Source organism: Phycodurus eques, chromosome 19, assembly GCF_024500275.1.
Source record: "Phycodurus eques isolate BA_2022a chromosome 19, UOR_Pequ_1.1, whole genome shotgun sequence".
NCBI classification, from domain to species: Eukaryota; Metazoa; Chordata; class Actinopteri; order Syngnathiformes; family Syngnathidae; genus Phycodurus; species Phycodurus eques.
In genome coordinates, this window is record NC_084543.1 from 6,462,097 (window position 1) to 6,484,823 (window position 22,727).

At 40.4% G+C, this 22,727-nt stretch overlaps 2 protein-coding genes across 3 annotated transcripts in view; one reads left to right on the forward strand and one right to left on the reverse strand.

Annotated features, from left to right (window-relative positions):
* Positions 1-298, reverse strand: part of capn15 (calpain 15) — a 42,433-nt gene extending 42,135 nt beyond the window's left edge. Inside the window, exon 1 of the mRNA XM_061705639.1 lies at positions 33-298. The gene's annotated coding sequence lies outside the window, so the exon portion shown is untranslated. The remainder of the gene's footprint in view (positions 1-32) is intronic.
* Positions 299-1,186: 888 nt separating this feature from the next.
* Positions 1,187-22,727, forward strand: part of LOC133417916 (ankyrin repeat and fibronectin type-III domain-containing protein 1) — a 135,481-nt gene continuing 113,940 nt past the window's right edge. For both annotated transcript variants that reach the window (XM_061706140.1, XM_061706141.1), the window contains exons 1-2: positions 1,187-2,093; positions 6,853-6,950. In XM_061706140.1, the coding sequence (XP_061562124.1) occupies positions 6,934-6,950 (17 nt within the window). In that variant the 5' untranslated portion in view covers positions 1,187-2,093; positions 6,853-6,933. The remainder of the gene's footprint in view (positions 2,094-6,852; positions 6,951-22,727) is intronic.

The window sequence follows — 22,727 nt, forward strand, 5'->3', positions numbered from 1 at the left end:
CGCGAGTCCATTCGAACATCAGCAATTCTCACCTCGCGTCGAAGCGGAGGGACAGATGAGTCTCCTCGTCTTTGTCGTCGCGGCGCTAACTTTTGACAGCCATCGAGAGGTTAAGTTGTTCCCGTGTCGCGCTGCGGCCGTAAGGAACGTTCCCTCCGTGGACTGCGCGTTCTCCGCTCCCCAAACACGTCCCAGACATTTGTGACAAACGCGTACGAGGATATTTACAACCCGTCAGGTACAGAAGCCAACTGACGAGACCGCGTAGGTTTACCTCGAACAGCCTCAGAAGCAAGCGGGATCACTACGGAGAAAATTCAAGACGAGTGTACGTTAAATGCGTAGTGTATCACAAATGTAGCTCGCGTAGCTCCAATGAGCGTACGTAAGACCATATCGAGAATATCAAGAAAGAGAACGACATTTCCCAGAATCAATACAAACGTTTACAACAAGGATATCCGGGGACGAATTCTTTCTTCTTTGCTAAAGAACAGATTTTTTTTTTAAATGCAGACGTTCTGATTTTTACCTTTTAACACATTGAATTCTTTTTCTTTAAAAAAAAATCTAAATTATGTACATATTTTTTTTCTCTACCAGTAAATTTACAGCCTTTTACTGCCACCTAAAGTCCAGAAGTATGTACCATCAATCCGTTTCAGTGAGCATCAACATTGTGCTTAAATCATAGGGGGGAAAAATACTTGTCATGATTAAATTAAAATGTATTCCACATAAAAGTTACATAAAATGGTGCCTAAATAATTTGATACAAAAAAAACCCAAAGCACAAATATTAGTCGATTAGTCGAAAGAATTACAAAAATAATCCATCTTTTGATGGTTATCTGGAAGAGTAGTTTTAGTGGTATGCCTATATATTTTGTAACAGTACTATATGGTTATTTATATTGCAATACACTGTGATTGTTATTTCGTTTTATGAAGCAAACTGAAGAAACATGTTTATTCGTGTTGGAAATCATTTTCAACAATGGAATCATTTATAAACCAATAGATGAAATGTAATATTGGGGAAAGGATATACAAGTTTTTATTTTTTCCTACTCCATTTCCAATACTGCTACTTGTCTTTATCGTTTTTGATGATCTAATGTTAGATTTAGTCTTCGAAGTAAACTACATCCTTCATTAAATGTTCGAAAACAAATCGTTTTGACAATTTCATGCAGATTAAACTTCAAAGTTAAATACAATTGAACTGTACTTGGGCAGTAATTCTTTTGCCACAAGTCGTACAGAGACCACACTAAGAATCACTTCTCTACAGTACAGTACTAGACATGTCATTAACTCAAACAGTCTAATTAAAGCGAAATGTAAAATTTTAATAATAATGTCATTGTTTTTGTTATAAACCACAAAAACAACTACATTTCCTGGAGTTTCTCTTTTTTAAACCCATGGTAAAATATAGATCTAATTAGGATAAAGAGTAATTTAGCATGTGAAACGTTCTGTGAGTGTGGATTATCTCTTAATACTGGTGTCACCCGTGTTGTTTGAACCAAGCAAGTTCAAAGGATTAGGCCTGGCCCGTAAATTCCCCAATGATCCCTTGGAGGACCTTAAATGTCTCATTAGGATAATTGCCCTTTGGGCAATCACTCATAATAATTGACTGCGATTTTAATTATTATTTTTTATGCCCATCTTGCTATAAAACACAAGAAACATCTCAATTTAAGGGTAATTCTGAGAATCTGAGGTTTAAAAAAACAACAACAATTGTTTATTATTATTTCGCCATTATGGTGGCCGTCAAGCAACAGACACAAACCATGCACTTCTGGGGTTGGCGTGATTTAAATCCCTGGCCCGAGTGAGGCGGGCGGGGCAAAGCATCCTCCCATCGAACCAAACACAAATCTGGGCGGAGAAACGTCACCGGACGACCCCACATGTCGCGTTGGATTTACGGCTGTCCGCGTCTGTCCACGCCGGAGGAGAAATCTCGCTTAAACTTCTCTGGAAATGTACAACTCACGAAAACTATGGACGAAATATTATTTTAACACCGCTTCAAGAGGTCTTGCGAATGAAACCTGAACCCACCTCCCGTGTAAAAGGTAAGAAAGTGGATGCACCTTTCGTTGTTGTTTTTGTTTTTTGTCAACACTTGTTGATTCAGCACTTGTTGCTCTGCTGGGACGCTAACAAAAACATTCCGTCATTTAGGCTCCAGAGACTTATTCAAAGTGGCCGACGAGCTCCAAGTTAGTAAACTTTTTGTGTGGTTGCCTACACACTGTTGTCATGACAATGCTAAGGCAAACCGAGAGCGAGCACGTTGGGGCTTTGGGGGTACACAAAAGACGCCAACTTGAGTCTTTCAACATCTCTGTTTCTACAAACCACCCCGCCAAAGTGCTTAAACATTCTAAAACTAGCACAGAAATTGATTTTGTTTCGCTTGGTTTGATGGATGCATTGACACTCACATTTAGTCACCTTTTCCCTGGCAAAACGGAAAGAGGAGTACTGTACAGGGAGGGACTGAAGTAGTCCAAAGGGGGGAGAAAAGGGGGTCAGGGAAAGGGATATGTGCAATGTGTTGGGCTAAGGTGTGTCCTGTGTTTATATGAGACACTTTGTGACCCAGCTATAGCCAGGAAAGGGATGCTTTCAGTCAGCCCTTTGCTGTTTTACAGCCAGCACACATGTGGAAATGACATATGGCTTCTTCCACAATGGAGAGTGAACCACACAATTGTGCACTTGTGGCAAGTCACAAGGCACAAATAGCTTTATTAGTCTGTATTGAAGTAGATTTCTCAGGTGTCTGTACTTTACCTGGTTATTTGATTGTCCTTATGTCTTTTTACTTTTGCTCCCCACATTTGAAAACACATCTGTAGTTTATACTTATTATTTTTATTTTTTATTTTAACGCACACGCATGACAACACAACGTAAATAGAGAGGTAAAGTCAGCCCCAGCTGAGATCTTGGGGTCTTATACGATGGAAAAAAAAAGAACAGTTACAGCAACTACATGGAGGAGGGTGGAAAGTAAAGCATTAACAATGATGACAACTGATTCAGATATTCCCAATCCTTGGCTTTATTAAAGAAAATTGTTTGTTGTCGGCCACAAGCTTGTGGTGTTAAAACAAATCTCCATTTAATCTGAAAAAGAAATACAAGTAAGGTGTATTTTTTTTAATTTATCATTAGCTAATTTCAACTTTTTTTTTAGTCACTTCACAACATTAGCAAAGCTATGAGATCACATTATTTTGGTAGTATTAAAGCCTGAGCCAACTAGCTAGTTCTTGGTTTATAAAAACAACAATGTAACATGATTACTTTTTCATCTGAGTATAAGCACTATATACAGTAATTTAATAATAGAGGGACACTAATTTGCTGAGAATTGTCAAATTAACAAAACGGTTATTGTATGAATAGTTGTCGATCACGCGATCGGTATTTCTTTGTCTGCCATGTTGGAGGTTCAGATCAGGAGGATAAGCAAGGAAAGAGTAGTAGATCGACTCGACTGTTCGTTTTCATTTTTTTTCTGTTTCAGCCTATTCTGTTACGAACACCTATGTTATACATTTTTCAATCTTCTTAGATAAAGGTTAAAACGACCACATTTAGAGAAACTTTGGATGGAGTGGCAAAGACATGACACAATGTCAAAGTGGCCATCATAAACAACTCTGATCCGTATACAATTCTAACATCTCTAAGCGCCTGACTGTGTGAGAAATGAAAACTCAGTGGACATACAACCAAGACTGTTTGACTTAATGACCCGGAATCTAGCCCTTCCTCCCTGTTCAGGTCAATGGCAAAGTTACAGTGAGTTTAAATGTCTACAATGTATTTTATTTTTTTTTTCAAACACATGATGTTACCACAGAGCCACCAAAGATGACAATATTAGATATTTGTGCTTCATTTGCGTTTTGGTATAAATAAGTGATATACATGTGTTTAACTTTTGTCCAAAGACACCAGCCTTAAAGAAAACAACATTTTGGCAAGTTCGGCTTCAAACAATCATGTAATCAAACTGTGGTCATGCTAGTTCGCGTAGCATACACAGGAAGTCAGCTATGGGTTTGGTCACGTGATGTTCCGCATATAGCGGATAGTTGACATTTTGGCTGACTTGAGCTAAAACAGCATTGACTTTGCCTAGCATTAACCTCAAGGCTAGATAGCGGTTGGCATGGTGGTCATCAAATAATCCTATATTTTACTGTTGGTACAGAAGTTGAATCAGTACTTTTACTTTTTACCATTCATTTTTTTTAACACAAGTATCTGTACTTCGACTGAAGTACAGAGTGTGAGTACTTGTCCCACCTCTGCAATTGTCCAAAGAGAAAAAAGGGTGAAAAAAGGATGTGTGTGGGCAACGTATGTATGTTGATGTTGGAAATTTGGGGTCAAAGCCAACGCACATGGCCAGAAGGGAATATATGTTGGGTTTTGTTTACGTCACGACTACCAATGTTGCTGCACACCATCATGCACAAAGCATATCAATCAGCTGCTGACATCCATGTGATTCATCAGAAGCGGGTGACTCATTGTTATTACACAGGTTTGTACTCTTGTGCAAGGGAAGTTTTCACAAGTGCGCATGCTTAAAGATGACAGCTTCATGAACCGGTGCCATGCTTTTCATTCGCATCACATCATCAGCATCCTCTCCTGCTGCCAATAAAAACTTGCTGTCTAAAACATGTTCAACATTGTTTTCACTCATCACGTTTGTAAAACTTATTGTCACTATATTTGTTAAAACTATATTGTAGAAATATTGTACTTTTCTTTGATTTAATTGTACAATTTCCATTCACATTCTTCACTGGTTGCCTGGGGAGAAAACACATTTTTTTACTGCCTTCTAGTGAGATGTGTGGTGTGGGGTCCATTTTGACTTAATGTGTGAGTTACTGTAAAGGGCGCACATAACTTGTTAGACCACCACCTAATGTCAGCCTTATGCCACAGCTTCCTTAAATTAACTGCACGAAATCATTTTTATATGTTTCTGTAATGGTTATTACATCACTAAGGAGAAGTAATTTCACCAGAATATTTTAATTCTACAACATGAGTATTGTCATTCATTCATATTCAAATGAACTGTTTTACAAAAGAAATTAGGGAAAAATACTTCAAAAAGCTTAGATAACGTACTGAATTTTTTGGGGGATCTCATGAGTTGTACCTAATATTGTGAGTGCACAATATGCATCATGCATTCCATTCGTTCATTATTTATCTCTCATCATATGTCGAGGGCATGCAGCAGCCTGGTTTGCGCCCGTAGGGCTTTTTGAGCCCATTGACAGAAGCGCGTAAATACATGCGCGGATGCACACTTTTGTTCATGAGGCTACAGTAACAGGTCTACATCAAAGTTACATCTGTTTCTTATGCATGTTTAATGGCACAGGCAGGCAGCGGCCTCCCACAGCTCCATGTTACAGTGCGTGTCGTTGGGCATGCTTAGCTAGAAAGAGTTTTTGCACTTTTTGGGAACAGGAGCTCCTTCCAGGGGATTTTTATTTTCATTTAACCCCTCGAAGGACCCCCCCCCCTCCGAATCCTAATGCCAGTAAACATAACTCCCAACTTCATGTGTCGCTCTAAAACCCAGAAAGACAAGCTATGTTAACTTGACAGTTTCGCTTACCGATAGCTGCATGGTCAAACATTAACCAAGCCTTGTCGATTATGCTTTTAATTGAAAAGACAATAAAGCAATAGACAATACAGAGACTGTCTTGGGTCCATGAAGAACAAAACGTGAATGCGAATGTTTTAGTCCATCTAACTAACACAAGTACAGCGACTGAGTGCAAAGTTTAATGTGCAAAGACCAATAAATGTTGTGACAGGATTGTATAACTTGATTTATGACTGGCTTCAACCCAAGTAATGACTTGACTCAACTGGCTTGAAATTGAGCTCGTACTGGACTTGCTGGATTTTTGCCACAGTCACTTGGGACTTGCCTGTAACTTGAAGGTTAAGACTTGAGACGTACCAACGGGTTACACATATGTGACTTGCTCTCCCACCTCTGTCGGATACAAGCAGGGTGAAGCACGTGTCCCAAATTGAACTAAAGTTCACCTTCCCAAATTATTCTGCACTTCTGGATCAAGGGAGCATCCTGCGACCTGACAACACGTTTCCTCTCTCTCGCCAGATGTTCTACCTAATTAACATGCGGGTTCAGAGCAAGAAAGGCTCCGCCACCAGTACGTGGTGTATTCAAGTGCAGCGGAGCTGCATAATTAGCTTGCGTTATGATGAATAATGTTAATTTGGTTCACGGTAAAGTGTTCCTCCGGGGTGAAAGAGGTCAGCTTGATGGGTCTTCTGAAAGGTTTGCCAACCGAGAAGAACGTCTACGCTGCATCAAGAAAAAAAAAAAGTTGTTAAATGATGATTATCTTATTTAATTGAAGTACATTTACCTGACAAATAGAACAGAAACATTTAAAGCAAGTGAAATACTTGTACACAAACCCTGGCTGGTAAGAAAAAATATGTTGTTAGACAAAGAGAAAGCATACTTTGCTTGATTTAACATATTTCATCTTGGTTAGATTTTTGTATTGGCAGTTTGGGTTGGGTGCATATTTGAGCAAGCAAATCACATTTTGTTGCTACCCATTCAATTTATGAAACTCAGTTTTCTTTGTGTATCACTGGGAATTCTACTGAAGACAACTTTGAGACTCAATTTTTGTGTATAGCTTACTAAGGCAGTTATTTGGTAATAGGAGTACTTCAGACATGGCTGCATGCTTTCAATCCAAAATATGAATTTCTCCTTTTTACTTTTCTTAGGTGACGGTCATAAATTCACCACAGAAAGTGAAGGACTTCCATGCCAAACCTGGGGAGCCACTCCCGCCCCAGGTTGCTGGAATGGAGCAACTCATCGAGTAAGTGAGATCATGTCTTTATTTGCCCGCAAGTCCAGTTTACACATTTATAATTTTAATTTTAATTTTTATTGTACAGTCTGTGACCATGTGTTCATTGCGCTTTACTAAATGCACTTCCTGACTCTATTTTGGGGTTTCCTGGAACTGTTGTTGCCCATTCCTTAGCTCCGACATGGCACCGGGACTGGAGAATCGTTTTATTCTATTAGTTGCTCAGTGGCAGCCTGCATTGCTCAACCCTGTCCACTTTGTCTCATGGCTACAGTGAGTTATAGCTTTGTGGGACAGCAGGTGTATTCAATTGTGGGGTGTATCATCAAGCCAAAGCCATCGGGAATTCTGGGACTCGGATTTAACAGTTTTGGCTCAGCAGTTTGTTGCAGAGTTTTAAAGCTGAAGTAACTGCATTGAGAGTGAAGTCTAAAATATAACGTAATTTAAATAAATGTCCATAGTTGCATGCAAATAAATAATAGTAATAATTATGTAACACTTTTAGTACTTGGCTTCCAGGTACTCTACATGAGATTTACTGTGTCACATTTAGAGTATGTTCTCCTTTCTACATATTTGTGCAGAAACAGCACTACCATTGTCAGATGTGGTGCGTTTACATCCTCTCTAAGAGTTGGATTTCTCTGTGTGCAGTCAAGTACGTCGCTGGGAATTGCACATTTCTTCCGGTTAGTTGTGAGCGATTCCAAAATGTGACTGGAGCCTCCTGCATGCCCTTTCTTACGAAACCTCAACTCATTCATTTACAAAGCACTGGTTATACAAACTGCGGTCTCGTGCCGACGACTGAATCATAACCATGAGATCATACAGTACAACATCATCACTCCTTCTCATGTGATATTGCTTCGTTGGTGTTAGGATTATGAGGAAAAAAAATCATCCCCTGTCAGTACTCACTGGACCCAACAAGTTTTAGAACCCCTGGTGTACAACCCCAATTTCAATGAAGTTGGGACATTGTGTTAAACATAAATTAAAAACGGAGTACAATGATTTGCAAATCATGTTCAACCTATATTTAATTGAATACACTACAAAGACGCGGCACGGTGGACGACTGGTTAGAGCGTCAGCCTCACAGTTCTGAGGACCTGGGTTCAATCCCCGGCCCCGACTGCTTTGTAGGTGGAATTCTTTCCCATTCTTGCTTGATGTACAGCTTCAGCTGTTCAACAGTCCGGGGTCTCCGTTGTCGTATTTTACGCTTTATAATGCGCCACACATTTGTAATGGGAGACAGGTCTGGACTGCAAGCAGGCCAGTCTAGTACCCGCACTCTTTTACTACGAAGTCACGCTGTTGTAACAGGTGCAGAATGCGGTTTGGCATTGTCTTGCTGAAATAAGCAGGGGCGTCCATGAAAAAGACGTTGCTTGGATGGAAGCATATGTTTCTCCAAAACCTGTATGTACCAGCATTAATGGTGCCTTTACAGATGTGTAAGTTAACCATCCCATTGGCACTAACACAGCAACATACCATCACAGATGCTGGCTTTTGAACTTTGCGTCCATAACAGTCCGGATGGTTCTTTTCCTCTTTGGCCCGGAGGACACGACGTCCACAATTTCCAAAAACAATTTGAAATGTGGACTCGTCGGACCACAGAACACTTTTCCACTTTGCATCAGTCCATCTCTGAGCCTGGGCCCAGAGAAGCCGGCGGCGTTTCTGGGTGTTGTTGATAAATGGCTTTACTGACATTGGTTTTCTGAAGTGTTCCTGAGCCCATGTGGTGATATCCGTTACACATTGATTGCGGTTTTTGATGCATTGCCGCCTGAGGGATCGAAGGTCAGGATATTCAATGTTGGATTTCGGCCTTGCCGCTTACATGCAGTGATTTCTCCAGATTCTCTGAACCTTTTGATGATATTATGGACCGTAGATGATGAAATCCCTAAATTCTTTGCAATTGTACATTGAAGGAACATTGTCCTTAAACTGTTTCTCACGCACTTGTTTGCAAAGAGGTGAACCTCCCCCCATCTTTGCTTGTGAATGACTGAGCAATTCAGTGAAGCTCCTTTTATACCCAATCATGGCACCCACCTGTTCCCAATTAGCCTGTTCACCTGTGGGATGTTCCAAACGGGTGTTTGATGAGCATTCCTCAACTTTCTCAGTCTTTTTTGCCACCTGTCCCAGCTTTTTGGGAATGTGTTGCAGCCCTAAAATTCTATGTTCATGATCATTTGCTAAAAACAATCAGGTTTGTCAGTTTGAACATTAAATATCTTGTCTTTGTAGTGTATTCAATTAAATATAGGTTGAACAGGATTTGCAAATAATTGTATTCTGTTTTTATTTATGTTTAACACAACATCTCAACTTCATTGGAATTGGGGTTGCAGAATTCCAAATGGTGAATAACACCTCCTGCTTACTACACCTCAACCCATTCATTTAAAGTTCGAGGGATCCAGCCTTCCACACTGACTGTGACACAGTGTCTCATTATGTCAGCACTCCCCAAGACTCGCTTTCCCTTAATCTTGACGTCACGCCTCCAACATGCGGCGGCATCGGGCCGAACGATCAAGTGTTAGAGGTTCTTGACTTGCGCAATCTGTGATTCATCGGTGAGTCATCACAACAGGAAAAGAAGAAAAAGAGAGGCTTTGAATGCCCCCCTATATATGTGCACTCACATACACCCAGGATTGTACACGCAGGTTAGGTTAGCACTTACCTTGCCCTCTGTCAAGCAATTTATTTTGAGACATCTGCATCACTGTGTGTGCTGCACTCTCAGTTTGTATCGATAGTTACACACAGAGACACACACAATTAGAATAATAGTCAATTGCGATGGTTGTCTTGCATTCTAAAGTGAAGAATTATTTGACAATTCAAATTGGTGTTAACTGGAGGAGATTAAATAATGAGGGTTGCTGTGTAGTTTGAGGTGAATAGCCACCAAAGGGCCACTAGAGGGCGACACAGCCATTCAGTTCCACCTTTTAGTCAAAGGTTACGTTCTGAAGGAGTCGCCCGCATGAGTTGGATGGTTTGAAATTCATTCTCACGTGGCTAGTGGTGATACTGATTTTGTTTAATTACATTGTTACAGTTCTTATAAAATTGCAACAACAAGGACACCAGCACCTAGTTGATACTATAGTACTGTGTTTGCTAAACTTTAGTGAGCAAAGGCACAGATTTTACATTAGAAAAACACAACACCAAGCAAAAATGTCACAAAAAGTAAATACGCACATATAACATATACAACTTGTGGATGCATAGTTTAACCCATTCACTGCCAGCCCTTTTCAAAGCAGACTTCCCCATATTGCCATTTTGATTGATGTTCCAAGACCCACCAGAATATAGTCCTATTACAATATAAGCAGCCAACCTATCAAAAGAAAGTGTCGACTTCTTTCACCAGAAAAAAAAGAGAAAACGAGTTTTTGCCGTTGTGACGCCTCATATTATAAAACAAGACTGAGAAAGCGCTTTTGATGGCAAAAAAAGGATTTATTTCCAGATGAACAATTCTAGAACGCGCCATGAGCGACGATGACTCACCGCATGGCTCGAACATCAGTGACTTTTTTGCATGCCGGTCGTCATTTACCCCACGAACTGCACCGTCCTTCCTCACGATTGCGACACACACTTTCGACGACCTACCACAACACATATTCTGTTCATACCATACACATACACACTCTGTTGGAGTGACGGGTGACTAAAATTGTCTGACTTCTAAAGTGGTGGATTTTGCTCTCTCCCACATTCAACGTGACAAGCTGAGAGTCACTCCCTAATCTTTATCTTTGACTTGAAAGCTGTGCTTATCTCGACTCGAAAGTGATGTAACAGCGCCATTTACTTGCATCTGTTTGTCATTACGGTTGTTTACAAGCTATAGTATATATTTACACCATTTCATTCCACGGAAAGGATTTTTACAGATCAATTAATTGATTATTATGCCCATCCCGTTATAGCAACACAATGAAGCAGAGTAAACTTCTTCTTTGGAACATTTAGGGCTTTTAAAACTATAAGGGCAGTACAATAATGTCGCTCTCTGGGTTTATTACCTTTGAAGCTACATCGGAAGTAGGGGTGAGAATTATGTGGTCACTTTTAAACATTCAATTTCTCATCAGTCAGACTCCGTTCTGCTAAATTCCACTTTTATGGTCAATTGTCAGCTCAAAACATATTCATCACCCACTGTTGTCCTCACAATAACAAAAACTGTCCCTGTACCTAAAGGTGTCATGTTCTTTTTCTGTTCCACAACAGCACTATAACTTTAGATTGTGCTGTTGCCGATGACCTGTATCCTATTGCTCACTGTTATTTCCGTTTTCCTCACAAAACCGTTCGTAAGACACAAATTTTACCTCGCTGCTTTTGTTTTTGCAAATAACTAATGTCCAGCTGACTGCCCTCTGTTGCACATCATGTGGTTGATTTCTTTTTTTTTACGTTTCTTTCCTTCCCAATTCTGTCTCACTACTTTTTTGGGCGGCAGGTTGGACTCAAATCCGTGGAGCCCCAGAAAATGACTTGGTGGGCAAAAATTAAATCGTCTCCACAATACAACGTGTACAAGATTTTACATTTTTGGGCCTAAATAGTCATTTAAAATGCTCTTTTACGTGTGTGTGTGTGTGTGTGTGTGTGTGTGTGAGTGAGTGGTTCAGTAGCCTTTTTGTGACAGGTAATTTTTAAGTATGCTCCTGACAGCCTTTTATATGAAATATTGTTTTATATTACGCACAGCTCGGCGAATGGCCGCAACCATTCTTCCGTTTGGTAGCGCTAGTTCGCCCTCTCCACTGAATCGCAAGCAGCGTCCTTGCACTCGACATGAATGAATTGAGATGAGCACACTGTAAACATGCGTCTCAAGGGCTGAGCCGTGATACAAATCAAACAAATGCGGAGGAGGAAGAGGAAGCCCGCTTGTCTGCCGTCACCGCCAATAAACCAAACAAATACCGAACCTGCATCCCGACAAGTGCGCTTCACTCCCAGACTGCTGCTACATTATGAATGGGCTTGTGTTTGCAGCTTGATCACAATCTGCCCGTTGGCTAAATGCAAGCGGCATGTTGTTATTACCTCCCATAAGCGGCGACGACAACAAAATCTGTCATTGTGACATTACTGCTGCTCAGCACTGCCTAGATTTCCCAAATGGCTTCATATTGACGTCGATCACGGATTGCACGCCAATGCTTCACGTCAAAGAGAGCGGACGAGCATTCTGCGGCGTCAGCAAGCACCCCCGCAGTTCTGAAGCCTCGCTCCTAAAGTACTTGTTGGTGAAACAGAAATGCAACAAAATAGTTATAAATGAGTAGTAGTTGTTTGTTTTTTAATGTTAAAATTATAATTTTTGTGATATGTCCACTAAATTCAACGATGCAAATACAACACTATATTGTATCCATTAGTCACCTGAGATCAACCATTTCACCTGATCACCAAGTATACCAAATTGTCTCATTGCAAATCATTCCGTCTTTGCTTCCCCTCGCTCATCATTTTGAAGTCACACGAAGGACATCTTTTGTCTTAAAATAATGATAATAAACATTTATCACCATGGAGAAACTGATTATTATCAATGATACAAATAGCTGCTTGATGCGGCCCACGACGAAGCCTTGAATATTAGCCATGTTGATGATAATTTATGTGCACGTCTGTGATTTTTTTTTTTGATGGGAATGTACTCGTAATGCAGTGCTTATATCTTTTACTAGGTTTCTCAAGGCTAATTGTCACAAGAACGGCGCGATCGGAGCTTTACAATGTAATAAATGGGCAGAATAACAAATGTGGAAGCATAGATTTATCTAAGTAATAATATGTGCAGGGCTGTAACGAATGATTATTTTAATAATCCATTAACCTGTTGATCAACATCTGTAACCGATTAATCAATTATCAAAAATCATTATCGATTAATTTGATAATTGATTAGCTTAGTTTTGTTTTTTCCCTTTATCACCCTCTCTATCATTCTGTCTTTTGCTCTTGATTGGTCTAACTCTATCCCTCGCTCCCTCTTTCTAGCTCCCTAGCTCTCTCTTTACCTCTATGTGGCGCTCTCTCAGTCTACCGCTCTCTCTTGCACTCTCTCTCTCTGTATCTGTTGCTCTCTAGCTATCTCTCCCTCTCTATATTGTCCTCTCTCTTACCCGTTTAACTCTATTCTTCAATCCCTTTCACTCTCTATCTCCCTCTCTATCTGTACATATATCTCTATTTATTGCTCTCTATAGCTCTTGTAAGCCCTCAATCGCTTTCTCTATCTGCTCCCTATCTTTCTCACCTTCTGTATCTTTTCCTTATTTCATCTATCTTATCGAATATCGATCTATCCTATCCCTCGATTGCACCTTTTCTGATGACTCACATGTAGTGCATATATATAGTCAGGGGACTGAACGTCTGCATTGAGCTCCTTCAGCATTCTATGAGAGTTTCAAGGATTCTTTTCAGCACATTTTAGTTCGTTTGAATGAATGAGATTGTGCGAGTCCATCACGTGATATCAATGGTCCCATCTGTGGAGTCCCATCACGGAGGGCTGATGCACACTGTCGCAGTAATTACAGGAGGGAGCTTTTCTTTCTTTCTTTTTTGTTTTTTAATTTTTTTAATTTAAACTGACATTCTCCTCGGATGGCCTTGTTTGTCTGTGAAATAAGCCGTTTAGTGGAATGTTGCCCGGAGACTGATTGCTGGGATTTATTGTACAGTTTGTGCACTTCTATTGTTGTGCAGTACACAAGGTCTGGTCATTATTTACACACACCCAAATGGATATTGACGTCACCTTTTTGTGATTGTGTGCGTTCGCCGTGTGAACATGTAAGTGTGTGGTTCATTTGAACACATTCGACATTTTATCCAAATATGGCAAAACTTGAACACGCAATGGCTTTTATCATCCTGCGTGAAAATAGCCCCAGAAATACAGCAGTACATGATTAATTCATCAGCCCAAGCCATTTTAGAGCCAAATGCAGTCGAGACACAAAAAAGAGAGCAATTGTGAATGGTTGCAGTGGGTCAGAGGAGGACATTACTACCATATTATTCTGTCTGTCCTTTGTGCCTTTTCCTAATGGTGATAAATAACTGTGCTTCTCAAGACACCAAAGAGCTGCAGTCTCATTTATTAAAATAAAGAGAAAGAAAGTTCTAATAGATGTTCATTCTCACATAGTCAGGAGTCTTATCCAATTAAACGCCTCTCTTCAAAACAAACACAGTAAAGGCCTGCTTTGCAATAGACATCTATTTCAAATAAATGTTTGATCTTCTCTGCAGTTGCGGAAATAAACAGCCGGGGTCATTTTTTTTGAGGATATATACGCATTATTTTTTTTTTCTTCAAATAGAAATGCCAGCCCTTGAAATAACCTTTATGGGAGTGAGTGATCTTGTAAATGTAATTACACTATCCTTGCTTCCAAACTCATTTACAGAAGAATGGGGAAAAAAAGCATGATTTTCCCTGCAAAACAAAGCAAGAGTGGTTCTCAAACTTTTTCACAAAGTACCAACTCAAAAAATACTCTTTCTCTAAGTGTCGACCTTGTGACCGACATAAAAAAAAAAAAAAAAAAGTGTTGTAAGCCCAAGTGTGCATTAAAAATGAGGCACAGGTTTCATTCCTGAGAATGTATTTTATATTTTTATTAGCACCTACAACATTATGCACGGTTTGAACTTTAACACTGTGCTTAAGTATAATAAGTATTTTTATTTAAGGTGGTACTTGTAAAAAGTTAGGGAACCACTGCAACTATAACTTTATGTACAGTTTGAATATTGAATTCAGTGATTCCTTTGCATGGTACGAGAGTGAGTCGCATACCACTAGTGGTACTGTTACCACACTTGAGAATCCCTGCTACAGTAATTGGACGTCATTTTCATTTTAATCTGGTCTTTACAGTAAGTCAGTCGTATTCTTCCACACTCCTTCCACCAGAGAGGTGCACTCAGAATGTGGCTATGCGTCATGCACTCTCTAATCAGGCCGCATTACATCTGAGATGGATGGCCGGCTGGGGGTGGGCCGGAGCAAATCATGACAGAGAGGCAGGTGATGAACCTGCAGATGGAGAAGATAATCAAGAAGCTGAACTCCTGCAGAAACCTACAATACTGCCACCTTAGATTTTTTTTAAAACAAACCGATGGGTCAGGTCATTTGTAGATGAGGTTGAAGTGTTCAGTATGTACAATTGTGAAAAATAATGCAAAAAAAGTAATATGAACAGAAGGTAATTGCATCCTCAGGAAGCTTGAATATGTACCGTACTTATATTTGACACTTTGCATGGACTTTATAATCCCCCTTTTCTCGATTTAAGCATGTCAATTAGATATTTCCAAAGCTGCCCTGCTGCTGTAAGAAGAAAGTTGGACAGGGAGAGCTAAGAAAAAAATGAGAAAAAACACTGAAGGAGATGGATTTAGAACATTGTGAAGGATAACAATGAGACTTGTCCCTGACTGAAAGTGACGCAGGCACACTAAGTCGCTGTTCATTAAGAGCCCTCCTCCCCCATATCCTGCCTTTTTATACTGTATTATATTACTCATGATCATAGTCCTAGTCTGTACATACCTGTAGAAATAGGCATTCATTTAGACATACATACTGTATATTTATTTACCGTAGCATACCACACAGTTTATACCATATATCGTTAATGTTGGGCAGAATCCTCACATCTCCAAAATCACTACTTTTCAGGCAATCAAAAAAAAAAAAAAAATGCTGTTTGACTTGTGTTACCCAAAAGCACATTGTTCAAGCTGGTATAATACCTTGTATTGCTTTTATATACTGTTGCACACTGACAAAACGCCATCACCACAAAATGTTTTGAAGAATTGTTCACTATCTACCAAAGTGACACTTGTTGTGATGTGAGTTTTCAGTTGAATTCACCGTCACGACATAAGAAAAAATCGTCCAAATGACGGCTCGTATGTAGAAAAACCCGTATGTCGGGTCACGCGTTTCTCAAGGCACCACTGTAGTTTCTTGGCACCAAAATGCCACAAGATGGAATTCAAGTGGCTTTGACCTGAGCACGAAAACAGAATAGGTGAGTTTTACAGTGAATAATGGAGGATAGGTTAGCAGGGTAGCGGGGGAGTAACCTAAAATCTCTCAACTCCACATCTGATATTTGGGGGGTGATGCATTGCGGTCATGCAGTTGTTGCTCACGGAGGGAGAGAACAAGCAAGACTGCACAACTGGGTAGGGGGAAAAAGTGTTGAGGGAGCAGGTTCACCCCAGGCGTTGTGCAAAATCTATGCACACGGAGCATAGTGTGCGACAGCGTGAAGACGTTGTCGATTGGTTGAGGCTGTGTGTGCTCATCAAGAGTGCAGTGTGAAAGAATCTGGGCATGAGAGACAGGGGAAAAAACACGAGGGAGAGAGGTGACGAGAGGGGAAAAAGAAGAGGGTGGGATGGGGCTTGCGTACAAGCATCCCAGCAGCTCTGCTTTATTCTGCCACACACAAGAGGACCACTGCTGATCCAGCCCCTCCCTCCTTTCTTTCTCTGTCTGGATTCTTCTCCCTTCGTCGCTCTCGTTCTCCTCCTCAGGGGGGCACTGCTCCTGCCATGTCGATTGGTAGACACTTACAAACGTTACTATTTTAAGAGACTGTGCGCAGTAGCAAATGAGAGTGAGCGAGAGAGAGAGAGACAATGCGGAGGTTTGGTCTTTCTTTTTCGTTTTTTTTTTTTTCTTCATTTTTGTGTACATCGAGTGCTTTGCATAAGAAGCCGATGGCACAAGGGGAGACTCAAACTGGAGGCTGATGCCGAGCTGTGCCACCGCATCCGGGTCCGACTGAGTCGAGATACCAAGTCCACAGGTTGGTGAAGCATCTTCGCACACAAGGACAAGAAAGCGCTCCATAAAAAGCATTACGCGAGACCAAGGGCTCGGAAAGGTACCATGGCGACTTTCGGGAAACTCACAGAATACTTTAATCGGCGTAAGTCTCGAGAGGAGCTGCGGGTCTGCAGGAGCTCACGGCGGAGTGGCAGCTACTGCTGTACGGTGGCAGAGGCCAGGTAACCTGCCAACATGTCAACTTGCATGCATTGACAATCTCCGTCTGTCCATCCATCCGTCCATCCATCTATCCATCTATCCATTCATCCAGTAAGACCGGATCTGTGATTCGAACCCCGAACCTCAGTACTGTTAGGCAGATGTGCTAAGCACTCTTTCACCGTGCTGCCTCATGCTTTCTATTGACTTCAAAATCCTCAGCCGGTAATGAGACAATTAACATTTTTTATTGACACAACAGTCTTTGCTTACCTACATCAAATCCAAATGTAGAGTTAAACAAGTTTAAAAGTGAATACAAGTCAAACTAAAATTATGGAAAGGTTCTGTATGAGGGAAAGAACTAGGGCTGCAACTATCTATCATTTTAATAATCGCTTAATCTTAATTGACAACTCTAAATTGCCCGTAGGTGTGAATGTGAGTGCGAATGGTTGTTTGTTTGTATGTGCCCTGCGATTGGCTGGCAACCAGTTCAGGGTGTACCCCGCCTCCTGCCCGATGACAGCTGGGATAGGGTCCAGCACGCCCGCGACCCTAGTGAGGAGAAGCGGCTCAGAAAATGCATGGATGGATGGATTGATCTGTCAATTATTTTTTTCAATTAATCGATGAATCGGATTAACAAAACGTTTTTTTTTTTTTTTTTTTTAAATTCCATCCCTTTATTCAAAGAAAGGAGATCATTTGAAATTGACAGTGCAGAACATGCACAAACATAAATTGATTATGAATCAGTTACTGGTTTGGTCTGTTAGGTCAGAAAATAGGCAAAAACGTCATTGTTTACCAAAGTAAAATGTTTTTGTAAATGACTTATTTTGATTAAACACAAAGATAATCAGTTGTCTTTCATGAATATTTACAGTTGAGAGGCTGAAATTCCAAGGATTTGGACAATTTTAAGTTAAACAATGTCTCTAAACAATTAATAGATTATCAAAATAGAAGTCAATTAATTTGATAATTGATTAATGTCGATTAATAGCATTTTTAAATAGAAGAAAATTGATACACAATGTTGCATTTTTGCTTTCTTCGGTAAACAGCCATCAAATGTTGATATTGGGAGCTTTTACGGTACAGCATGAAATATCGATTTTGGGGCTGTATTATATATCCTTACAGTTTAGTATCAATATGCAGTAGTAATAACATTCCATGGGGTTATGTGTCGTATGGTTATCCTTTCGTATCGACGTCAGGTAGGTTTCTGGTGCTTTGTCTTTTCTCCTGAAGAAAGAAAGATGTAACACATAGACATATAAGGATTATATTTCCTCATATTATGAGGAAAGTATACTTTGCAATTGATGTTAGCAGACTCTTTCTATTCTCATTAACTTCCTGGGTTGCATATGATCTATTGTTTTTGTTTTTTTTCCAATTTACAGGGTGTCCCAGAAAATGGACTCATTACTCCTAAAATGTGCCCATGACACGTATTTTTAATTTGGACTGTTTACTTTTCTGCTAGTAAATTATTCATGCTCTACAATTGCCAGAAATGTTATTTTCTTTAATGTAACTCGTGTGTCTATGTGGATAAAAACATAAATCATAAACGGAATATGAGTAATGGCCATTTAAAGAGTGAGTAAATTCTTTTGGGACACCCCATTAGTTATCGTATAATTGCTGTGTCATACTATTACAGATATTGATATTGAAATTGTATCGCAAATCATGATTGTGATGGGATTCTCACTCCTTATAGATATTGTGATTGGGTGTTTTTTCTTTTTTTCTTTTTACATTTTGATAAAAGTAGAAGGAGGAGGAAGGAGAGGCCTTTCCGAGCACATTCGCTTGAAGACACACTGTCACACACGCTGACGGTATTTTCTCTACACTGTTGGCTTCAGCATTGAAATAAGCCTCGACTTTGTCTTGTCATCACTGCCTCCTGTTGCTTCAGGTGAAATTAGTGGCAACAAGGCAGCATGGATATACAGTTGCACGAAAAAGTATGTAGCCTTTGCAAATACCTGCATTTGTAAATAAATTGGTATCGTAAAATAGGATCTGATATTCATCTAAGTCACGACAATGATCAGAAACAGTTTAGTTAAACTAATACCACACAATTATGTTGACGTTTTTATTGAACACATTATGTAAACAGTGCAGGGTGGGAAAAGTGTGTGAACATTTTGATTTAATACGTGGTTGAGCCTCCTTTTGGTCACAGGAACCTCAACCAAACATTTTCTGTAGTTGCAAAAGGAGGAATTTTGGACCATTCCGCTTCACAAAACTGTTTCAGTTCAGCAATACCCTTGAGATGCCTTGCTGTGAACTGTGAATTGCTCTCTTGATGTCTTACCACAGCATCTGAATCGGGGTCAGGACTGTGAATGGGCCACTCCAGGAGCCGTATTTTCTTCTTTCAAATACATTCAGTTGTTGATTTACTTCTGTTCTTTGGGTCGTTGTTGTGTTGCATCAGCAGTCTTCTTTTAAACTTCAGTTGGGAGACGTATGGTCTTAGGTTCTCCTGAGAAATATGTTGAGAAACTTGCAAATTCATGATTTTCATCAATGATGAGTAATATGTCCTGGCAATGGCAATGTGGACAGTCGAGGATTCTTCTTCCTCACTGAGCATTCTTTGCTGTACTCACTCGTCTTTTTGCAGGACAGCCATTATAGCCTAGTGATCATATTTTGAGAAACAATTTGAGTTGTACTGTTTGACTCTAATTTGAATGCATGTTTTGACCAGATTGTCTATGGCAATATCTGACTTAAACAAATCGTCCGATTTTCAAATTCTTGCTTCGTTGTACTTATTGTTGAAGTGGATGTTCCAACCAGACTCCACATTTTGACACACGATCATTTTTGGCAAATCTTGTTGCGTTGATTCGTTAACCAACACTTTGAATCTCACCACAATGATTGGACTCAAGATATGCTCACTCCTGACTCTTGATTAGTCATATAGTACACATATATATTTTTACTCTGCACTGTTAACATGGTGTGTCCAATAGACGGTTTGCCTGTTGTTGTGACTAAGATGCTATAATCGGAAATTAGTTGTATCTTTATATTTCTGATACAGATAATGTGTAGAGTTTAAAAGTGTACCTTTTGAAGTGACCAATAAGTGTTTGTTTATCCCAAAATGCCTCCATTTTTGTATTATTAGAAAATCAAAACGAGCATGCCTTCCCCTCAAGCATACAAACTCGTGTGTTTAAAGAGATACTGAACAAATGTAGATTTCACAAATATTGAAGTCCCCTTTCGTTCACACACAGTGCAAGTTTTGAACGTGGGTGGACATCTCAACAAACACTGCATCTCTCTCATGCATGTGTCTGTCCCTCCCACTCACTGTCTGTGTCTCGTACGTCCGTCCGCCTCTTTCTTAGCTTGGCCCTCTGACGTTGCCTCCCATTATTTTTAACTTGAATTATTGTCTTTCTGTCGCTGCGTCTCCAATTCCATGCTGCGCCTTTGACAGGCATCACCGAGCAGCCATTAGGAGTGGATGGTGTAGCGGTCTCGTTCCTCGTCTGTTTGAAGAGGCATTCTGATGTGAATGAGGAATGGAGAGTTTGTATTAGAACACCTTCAGGGTTATTTTGGGTATCCAAACAACACAGTTTTATGAAAAAAAAAAAAGAGGTCCACTATCTCATTTATACCTTAAAAAAAGAAATACTTGTGGCCTCAGCAGAATAAAAGCACTAAGTGCGCCCTGTTTGGAACACAGCCATAATAAATGGGGACATGTTGTTCAGTGCATAATGAATCGTAAGAGATGTTTAATCAAAAGGGCCGAGCGTGCACATTTGCTCCTGCATGTCCGCTCAGCTGCTCAAAGTAGCTTTTTAACTATCAATTTGGAAACTGCCAAAAAGGAAATGATCCATTTTGTCACGCTCACATGAAGACATGATGTTTATTTAGTGGTGGAAAATGGAAGACTGCCCATTAATCACAGAAGTCTTGTCTGAATCAAAGATTTGCACTTCCTTTACCAATTAGACGTGTTTTCACAAATATTTGGTCTGGAATGGTGGATAGTACATATGAAGCAGGTCTATTTTTAGAGTAACATCAATGTCAGTGTACCCACGTAACCTTGAGCAGCTCACGCCATGAAAAGGGTAAATCTTGCCTTAACACACAGACAAACAGAGCAACATGCAGTTTCATTTCCAGCCAGAAATAAATGAAAATTCACTCAGTTGGGCCAGAGTATGAATATCCATCCATCCATTTTCTGAGCTGCTTATCCTCACAAGGGTCGTGGGAGTGCTGGAGCCAATCCCAGCTATCATCGGGCAGGAGGCGGGGTACACCCTGAACTGGTCGCCAGCCAATCGCAGGGCACATAAAAACAAACAACCATTCGCATTCACATTCACACCTACGGGCAATTTAGAGTCTTCAATTAACCTACCATGCATGTTTTTGGGATGTGGGAGGAAACCGGAGTGCCCGGAGAAAAGCCACACAGGCACGGGGAGAACATGCAAACTCCACACAGGCGGGGTCGGGGATTGAACCCCGGACCTCAGAACTGTGAGGCAGATGCTCTAACCAGTCGTCCACCGTACCGCAGTATGAATATCTTTGGGCTTAAACGGATGCTATATTCAGCACCATGGACAGTTATTATGAGTCCTTGAGCTTGATCGTTAAAGAAAAGAAGCCTCGGTACTTCAACTGCATGCCATAGTGTACTGATGATACACACTGATGCAATAGATTTGTCTGTTCACTGAATGGGTCAAAGCTTAAAAGGGAGGATTTGTTACTGGGCCGTAATTGGTTGAGTTAGATTCCGTTTCCAGGTTTTAAAACTTGCGGTCACACTTAAACCTCTTCATGCGGAAATGTGAGCGAAAGCATATTGGAGCCCACAGTGAGAAAGGCGATTGAAGCAAAGTCTTTTAAAGCCTCTTCACTGTCAGCCAAGTGCCAAGCGAGATAGAGAGAAGAAAACCACAAAATAGGCTAAAGGGCGAATGTTCAAAAGCTGATCGTTCCCTGGCATCTCCAGTAGACACATCATTCTGTTCCACCCCTCATTTTACAGTATCACACTGCAAAACTAAAAAAGCAAGGAAAAAGTAATGAAATGAAAAATATACAGTGGTCCCTTGAGATAGGAGTGACCCGACTTGCTAGTTTTTCGAGACGACAACTGTCAAATTGAACTTAAAACAAAGAGAATTACAAATTGTGTATTGAAAACAACCACACAGCATTGCCTTCCAATAAGCTTAATGTTAACTCACAATGCAAAATGGCAAATACAAATGGGTAATAAAAACGAGTTAAATGACATTGATAGTTGTGGTGTTATGGCCCTTTAAACAGTAGATATTTTTAGATCATTTTTTTCTCCATCCATCCATTTTCTGAGCCGCTTATCCTCACAAGGGTTGCGGGAGTGCTGGAGCCTATCCCAGCTGTCATCGGGCAGGAGGCGGGGTACACCCTGAACTGGTTGCCAGCCAATCACAGGGCACATACAAACAAACAACCATTCGCACTCACATTCACACCTATGGGCAATTTAGAGTCTTCAATTAACCTACACTGCATGTTTTTGGGATGTGGGAAGAAACCGGAGTGCCCGGAGAAAACCCACGCAGGCACGGGGAGAACATGCAGACTCCACACAGGCGGGGTCGGGG